The sequence below is a fragment of the Leptonychotes weddellii genome, chromosome 10, assembly GCF_054177405.1.
Source record: "Leptonychotes weddellii isolate Sample4059 chromosome 10, ASM5417740v2, whole genome shotgun sequence".
In the NCBI taxonomy this organism is placed as follows: domain Eukaryota; kingdom Metazoa; phylum Chordata; class Mammalia; order Carnivora; family Phocidae; genus Leptonychotes; species Leptonychotes weddellii.
This window is the reverse complement of record NC_138378.1, coordinates 105,037,793-105,046,105: the sequence shown is the minus strand read 5'-3', so window position 1 is coordinate 105,046,105 and position 8,313 is coordinate 105,037,793. Positions and strand designations below refer to the sequence as shown.

The 8,313-nt window shown below is 43.1% G+C and overlaps 1 protein-coding gene across 4 annotated transcripts in view; it reads right to left on the bottom strand.

Moving 5' to 3' along the window:
- The window catches only part of ASXL2 (ASXL transcriptional regulator 2), a 148,214-nt gene extending 141,283 nt beyond the window's left edge, over window positions 1–6,931 (bottom strand). Inside the window, exons 1-2 of one of the 4 annotated variants that reach the window (XM_081797084.1) lie at window positions 6,594–6,930; window positions 6,004–6,232 (exon numbers count right to left, since the gene is read on the bottom strand). Coding sequence is in view for 1 of the 4 variants with exons in the window: in XM_081797081.1 (XP_081653207.1) it covers window positions 6,594–6,650 (57 nt within the window). In the remaining 3 variants the exon portion in view is untranslated. The other 3 variants (XM_081797081.1, XM_081797082.1, XM_081797083.1) reach the window with 3 other exon arrangements.
- Window positions 6,932–8,313: the final 1,382 nt, after the last annotated feature.

Here is an 8,313-nt window from a genome sequence, read left to right as displayed (position 1 = left end):
TCTCAAATAAATAAATAAAATCTTTAAAAAAAAAAAGAAAAAGAAAAAAACCTATAGGGGCTCAGTCGTTAAGCATCTGCCTTCGGCTCAGGTCATAATCCCAGGGCCCTGGGATCGTCCTGGGATCGAGCCCTGCATCGGGCTCCCTGCTCTGCGGGAAGCCTGTTTCTCCCTCTCCCACTCCCCCTGCTTGTGTTCCCTCTCTCACTGTGTCTCTCTGTCAAATAAATAAATAAAATCTAAAAAAAAAAAAAAACCCACACTTTAAAAAAAACAACCTATATTGGGGTGCCTGGGTGGCTCAGTCATTAAGCGTCTGCCTTCGGCTCAGGTCATGATCCCAGAGTCCTGGGATCGAGCCCCCCATCAGGCTCCCTGCTCTGCTTCGGGAAGCCTGCTTCTCCCTCTCCCACTCCCCCTGCTTGTGTTCCCTCTCTCGCTGTGTCTCTCTCTGTCAAATAAATAAATAAAATCTTAAAAAAAATAAATTAAAAAAATAAAGCAGGCACATAAAAATAGGACAGAAGGAAGGGTGAACTGAAAATAACACAAACTTCAAGACAGGAAACACAGGGGAACTTTAATACTATGGAAAGAAGGAAGATCAGTCAAGTAAAGAGTGTTACATCAAATCACCTAACACAAATAGACTTGCAAATAGCAACTTCATGAATGTATCAAGCATCTTACAATTTTTTGCCAATTATACCTCCATAAAGCTGAAATAATAAATATAAATATGCAGTTAGTATTTCGTAATTATGGATCAGAGAGAGTAGTTTCTCAATTTTTAACTCATGGTCCCTACAATGCTTTCTCATCCTATTTTCCATATATTCCACAAATCAAGACTTTGCCCAGTTTTACCTTCCACAGTCTGTATTATAAAAACAATAGATTTACTATGTTTTCAAATATGCACGCTCTCTCCTGGAGATTCTAATACAACTACAAATACAATACAAATACAGACTAAAGAGGACTCTGGACTGGTCAGTATACATCCAAAGGGACATAACCAGGCCTGGCTTTTAAGTCTGTATTTATAATTTATTTTCATTTTTAACTTTTTAAGGATTTTATTTATTTATTTGAGAGACAGAGAGAGAGAGAGAGCACAAGCCAGGGAGGAGGAGAAGCAGGCTCCCCGCAGAGCAGGGAGCTCGACAAGAGGCTCGACAAGGGACTCAATAGGAGGACCCTGGGATCACGACCCCAGCCAAAGGCAGCTGTCCAACTGACCAAGCCAACCAGGTGCCACAGTAATTTTTTTTAAGATTTTATTTATTTATTTGACACAGAGAGAGAGAGCAGGAGCAGGGGAGTGGCAGAGGGAGAGGGAGAAGCAGGCTCCCCACTGAGCAAGGAGCATGATGTGGGGCTCGATTCCAGGACCCTGGGATCATAACCCAAGCCGAAGGCAGCCGCTTAACAACTGAGCCACCCAGGTGCCCCTATATTTATATATATATATATTTTTTAAAGATTTTATTTATTTATTTGACAGAGAGAGACACAGTGAGAGAGGGAACACAAGCAGGGGAAGTGGGAGAGGGAGAAACAGGCTTCCCGCAGAGCAGGGAGCCCGACGCGGGGCTCGATCCCAGGACCCTGGGATCATGACCTGAGCCGAAGGCAGACGCTTAACGACTGAGCCACCCAGGCGCCCCCCTGTATTTATAATTTTTAAGAAAAAAATTACTCACAATAAAGATTAAGGGTCCTGATAATTTCTAAGACTTGTATTTTTTTCTAAAGGCTATTTTGTTTAGATTTTTTCCTAATCATCTTTCTATTCATTATATATTTTTATCATTATACTTTTTTTAGAGAGAGAGCACGCCCACGCAAGCCTGTGTGTGCGCATGCGGGGGAGGGTGGAGACAGAGGGAAAGGGAGAGAGAGAATCTTAAGCAGGCTCCACGACTTAGTGGGAGCCTTTCACAGGGCTTGATCTCACAACCCTGAGATCATAACCTGAGTGAAATCAAGAGTCAGACGCTCTAACCAACTAAGCCACCCAGGTATCCCCATTATATTTTTAGTTACTTTCCATATTCTATACTTTCTACACAAAGTAATTAGCCTCTGATTACTCCCTTAACAGAAATTTTCTATCTTCCATCTTATTCCCCAAAGTTAAATAACTTTAGGTAAATGACAAAAATAAAAATCTATGTACATTCAAAATCATATTAACCACTAAGGGAAATCTATATAGATAGCATCCTCCCCCTGCCAAAAAAAAACCCCACCTTTTTTTAACCTTTTTTTTTTTTTTAAGATTTTATTTATTTAGGGGTCCCTGGGTGGCTCAGTCGTTAAGCGTCTGCCTTCGGCTCAGGTCACGATCCCAGGGTCCTGAGATCGAGCCCCACGTCCCGTTCCCTGCTCCACAGGGAGCCTGCTTCTCCCTCTCCCTCTGCCTCTCCCCCTGCTTGTGCTCTTTCTCGCTATCTCTGTCACTATCTGTCTCTCTCTGTCAAATAAATAAAATCTTAAAAAAAAAAGATTAAGATTTTATTTATTTATTTGACAGAGACAGAGGGAGAGAGGGAACACAAGCAGAGGGAGTAGGAGAGGGAGAAGTAGGCTTCCTGCTGAGCAGGGAGCCTGATGCGGGGTTCGATCCCAGGACCCTGGGATCATGAGCTGACCTGAAGGCAGATGCTTAACGACCGAGCCACCCAGGGCCCCCCCACCTTTTTTTCAGTCTACAAACCACATGCTAAAGATCTACAAGACAGACTGCTGTGCTCCTCACCTCTAACACCCATACTTCACTTCTCATACCTGACCACCTTATTCCCAAGATATCCAAAGTTACCTCTAGTGTACAATCTCTAAGGTCTGCCTCTCTGTCCATTCTACTTACAATTACAACAAACTTGTCCTTTTAGGACAATGCTTCCCTAGTTGTGGTGCATAACAAGGAAAAAGTCAAAAGAGAAAACAGGATCAACAAGATTGTACTATCTCAAAAGCTCTGCTTTATAAAAACAGCTAAATTCCTCAGGGATGTCATTATATATTTAGGTGATCAAGGTTTTTTGTTTCTATTTTGTTTTTGCTTTGTTTAAAGAATGAGCATAACTTTGTGCACAGTTCTAAAATCAGTGTAATAATTCTTAAGATCTCTGGCACACTATATACTACAGATCTAATTCCAAATCATTTCATCACCATCACTGCCACCCTTAAAATTTAAAACATGTACGACTATTAACTAAATATTTGAGTAATGCTTTTTATAACTAGGGTATTTATATAGGGCAAATATAAGATCAGTAGGGAGATGGTCCAGTGTAATGAATGAGCATTCAAGTTCTGTGGAATCTCAACTCCATTATCCGTCTGTCTGGTGTCCCTAGTTATTGAAACCAATCTATATATTTAATCAGCCTTTTGGAATAATTTTACTATCTTACAGTAATTATGAATCTTATCTTGATTTTTCAGATTGTTCATAATAACCTTACATCAATCCATAGCTCTCACACATCCACACACATCCACACACATACCCTCCATACCATACATGTATATACACATATATAATTAATTTTATTTATCTGTTGCTATACTATTGGTCAGAAATACAACCCCATTTTGGGGCGCCTGGGTGGCTCAGTCATTAAGCGTCTGCCTTCGCCTCAGGTCATGATCTCAGGGTCCTGGGATCGAGCCCCGCATCAGGCTCCCTGCTCGGCGGGAAGCCTGCTTCTCCCTCTCCCATTCCCCCTGCTTGTATTCCCTCTCTCGCGATCTCTCTCTCTGTCAAATAAATAAATAAAATCTTAAAAACAGAAAAAAGAAATACAACCCCATTTTAATCGTGTTCCCTAAAACAGGACAGCTCTACAATGCAGGTACACACAATGAAACAAGCAGCAGATATTGCTTATTTTCGTAAAGAATTTTATTCTTTCCTTGCTGAAACTCTGTTCCTAGAACATTTGACCTTAATGCCTATGAAATAAGTTTCTTAAGACATACTTCTCCTAGCCCTGTTGATCTTATATGCTACATTTCTTAATTTAGGTCAAAGTTACTTCCATTTGTCAAATCACTAATTTTCTGATCTCATTATTCTGAAATATTAAAAATTTACTTTTATCTACTCCCTCTAATTTTACTTCTAAATAGTCCTTCCTGGGTGCCTGGGTGGTTCAGCTGGTTAAGCGACTGCCTTTGGGCTCAGGTCATGATCCTGGAGTCCCAGGATGGAGTCCGGCATCGGGCTCCCTGCTCAGCAGGGAATCTGCTTCTCCCTCTGACCCTCCCCCCCTCATGTGCTCTCTCTCTCTCTCTCTCTAATAAATAAATAAAATCTTTTAAAAATAAATAAATAATAGTCCTTCCTACAAATGGAAATCTTTTGAATACAGAGGTTTAGTTTAATTCCTCCCTTTATAGATGATAAACCAAACCAAAGTGAGTAGGATGTTTTTTTTACATTTTGGCTACTAGGAAAAAAAAAGTTTTAGTATCACCATTCTCCTTCTAAAATTCATTTTTACTAAGATTGAGGCCTTACATTTGCCAGAACCAAATAATAATACCAAGCCAGTAATATACTGACCCCTTCAAGAACTCACTCAGTACTCTACTTAATAAACTAGCCTTTCCATCTTTTAGATACTATTTTTCACATACCTAGTTAGGCATAAAATGCTTATTATGAATGAACAAATATGTTAATTAAAGGAAAATCTAGGGGTGCCTGTGTGGCTCAGTTAGTTAAACATCTGCCTTCAGCCTGGGATTGAGCCGCAAGTCAGACTCCCTGCTCAGCAGGGGGCCTGCTTCTGCCTCTCCCTGTGCCACTCCCCCTGCCTGTGCTCTCCAGCTCTGTCAAATAAACAAAATCTTTTAAAAAAAGGAAAATCTAAACAGCAGATGCAAATTTTTCCTACTTGTCACAATTTCCTAATGATTAGACTAGTTTATCCAAAGAGATCATAATTCAAAAGTACTCTTAAGATTCTAGAGACTTAATGAACATAATTAGGGTTGTGGTCTGCTTACCTATAATTAAAATTTGCCATCTTTTTGATAAAAAGAAAAAGTCTTGAGGTATTCATCAAGTAGAAGAAAGTGTAACAGCCTTCTGTGAAGCAGCAATTCCCTCACCACCAAAAAAATTATTTCTAGAGTTTATCTTTCAGAAGGAAACTATCAGCACAGTCACAATTATGAAGAGAGACTGTTAAGTGAAAACACTCAATAAATAAAATGTGCTTTTATTTATTCACTAACTTTTTCACATTTCCAACTAAAACAGAAATACAAGCTTAAGACTCATCAATCCCCTATCACATCAAATTTACAAAACAAATGCACAAGGTTTACAAAAATGCATAAGATTGAATAAACAGCAGGATCCAAATGTGGGGAAATAAATTAAAAAGACTGGATGATAACAAAACATTAACAGATATAGTTGAGGGGTGAAATACGTGATTTCTTATTTTCTTCTTTATACGTTCCTATAATCTTCCAAATTCTCCCACAGTTTACATTTATTACTTTCATAATCAGAAAAAAAAACCTCATTTAAAAAATAAACCGTATATCATATAAAAAAGGTTCATTTAGAAGGGTTCTCCATATTATACAAGTATTACTGACATGATTCACCATTAAAGATAATGTCTCCACACTTTCTCACTTTCCAACACTAACATGCTGTTTTATGTCCCATTACTTTTCTGCAGCGTCTCCTAATGTTTCATTTCTACATACATACACGCTTTTCATTTTTTCATACAACACAATGAAAGTCTCACTGATTACTTAAATCCTACCTCTAAGCCTCGTTATTAAAAAAGGAAAAAAAAAAAAAAGATGGTTTTACCTACTAATTACAACTTCGTGTACCCACCATCACTTTAGCTACGGAAAAGTCAAGGCCGGGTAAACTACACGTCCCACCATGCATTGCTGCCTTGTTCAGAGTAGGTCTCTACGGAAACAGAAAAAAAAAAATTCTACAAGTCCCACCTGTTACTTCGTTTCTAAACACCTCTTGCACTTTCAGCTTTCAACAGCAAACAAAAACATGAGCCTCGTGACCTCACGTTGGATCTGGGAGCCCAGACGAGCGGGGGACCCGGGGTCAGGCGGCATGTCCGCTATAGCGGGTAAATTCTACCAAGATCCAGCGCTCCTCTCTTCTTTCCGGGGCTGGGTGCACGCATAAGCCTTCTCCTATCTGCATCCAATGGGGGCTCTTCAGCCGCACAAGGGAGAAGAACCGGTTACTGTGCAAGCACAACAGACTTCCCCAGGCCGGGGCGGGAGCTACCACAGAGTGGAGGTGAGAGCGACGTGACCCCGAAAGGCAGCTTCAAAACACCAAGGGGACTCGTCGCAGACGCAGGGAGAAGCCACAGCCCCGCGGCGACCCTCTTCCGCTGGGCGCCTCCATTTCCACAGGGATCACAACCCCGACACTAACCGCCGCCCTCTCCGCGCGGTTTTGTGCCCCCTTCAGCCGGGTCGCTGAGCCAATGACCTCCCTTCCCCTGAGACCGGCAGGCGGCGAGGGAACAAAATTCTCCCGGGCTTCCCCTTCGCTCCCTCCCCCTTACCGTCTTGGCGGCCTCCGCCCAGGTCCTGCCCTTCTTCCTACGGCCCTTTTCCCTCATGTCGGGTCTTGAACTGACTGGGAGGCTCCCGTGTCCGGGCTCCGGCCGCCCTCCCTGCCTGCTCTGCCCTGCGATGCTTTTCCCGCGGTGCCGGGAAAGGTGGGAGAAAGGGGAAGTCAGGGCGGAGGAGCACCCAAGCAGAGGAAGCGACGGGGGTGGTGCGCGGGGGGGCGGGGGTCTATGGGGCGGCCGGTCCTCCTGCTGCCGTTGCCACTGCTACCGCCGCTGCCATATTGGGTCCTTACTGTACAGGCAGCCGCTACGGTCACGTGACCGCTCCCGCGCGACCGTCACTACTGTACGCAACCGGCCGCGCGAGCATGCGCGCGCGCGCCCCCGCCTCCCGCGAGGGCCTGCAGGGCGAACGAGCCGGCGGTCAGCTGCGTCTCCTCCCTCCCCCGCCCTTCCGCTCTCCGCCTATCCTTTGGAGCATGCGCGGGAGGGAGGTCCGACGCTGAAGTGCGTCGGCCGTCCTGTGCTCACGCCTACATAAAAAATCTGCCTGCGGAAGCGGAACTTGATCCGTCCCGGAAGGTTTATTGAGCAGATTCTGACCGCGTGCTGGGCGCAGCGGTGGTCTTAGAGCCTTGGAAGAGCCAGACTTTTCACTCAAGGGGCGACCCTCCCAGCCGTTACTTTCAACAAGCCTCGTCCTTGGGTTTTTTCGTTTGTCCATGTTCATTTTTACAAAAGTTGTCTTTTTGACGATTTGCAACAGTTCTCGTCTGCTTATTAACCCATTTCGATAGATGATAGATGAGTTTGAGTGACTTGCCAAGCTCGCCTGTCTAGGATGTGGAGAAACCAAGAATCAAGTCGCCAGCTCAGAGACCTTTTTCCATCTCCCACAATGCCTTTCAAACTTACATGAACACCCTCCCCCCCCTTTTTAAAGGCCACCAGTAACTACATTCAGGCTTCTTCAAGTGAAGAGTCTCATCGAGGACCATGGTGTCTTTTTTATCTGGGTGACCTCAGTCACTGGCACAGTGCCTGTAAATATCAGGCACCCAGTAAATATTTGCTGAACGATTCAGCTATATCTGTGGTCAGAAATCATTATTTGTAGTGCCCATAAAAGCCTCCTGAAGAATCCAGAATGTGGTGTATTCCATCGTGTTATCTATGTTTTTATACTTTGCAAAGTAAAAAGAATATGTGTACTAACACTTACTGTTCTCCAAAATACATCTGCTTCCAGAAGTTGCTTCTGGTCTAGTTTGGTAAACCTAGCCCTCTACTGTATTCTAAAATAGGACTGAGAGGCAATAGTTAGCTTGGAGGCCATGGTTTGGTGTCAGAACTTCATGGATCCCCTCAAATTATGAACAATCTTTTGTGTGTAACTGTGCATTTTTGAAAAGAGGATTCAGGGGGCTCCTGGCTGGCTCAGGTGGTAGAGTGTGTGACTCGATCTTGGGTCTGACTTCCAGCCCCACATTGGGCATGGAGCCTACTTAAAATTAATTAATTAAAAAAGAAGGATTCATAACTTTAATTCAATTTTTCAAAACGGGCTGTTACACATACACACAAAAAAGTCTTAATAGGGAGTTTGAGAGGCCATCTAGATACTTCCTCATATTTTTCCTTCAGTCATTGATCAAACAGCTCCATAACAGCAATTGACATGCATATATTTTCACAAATCCTTTTAGGAACT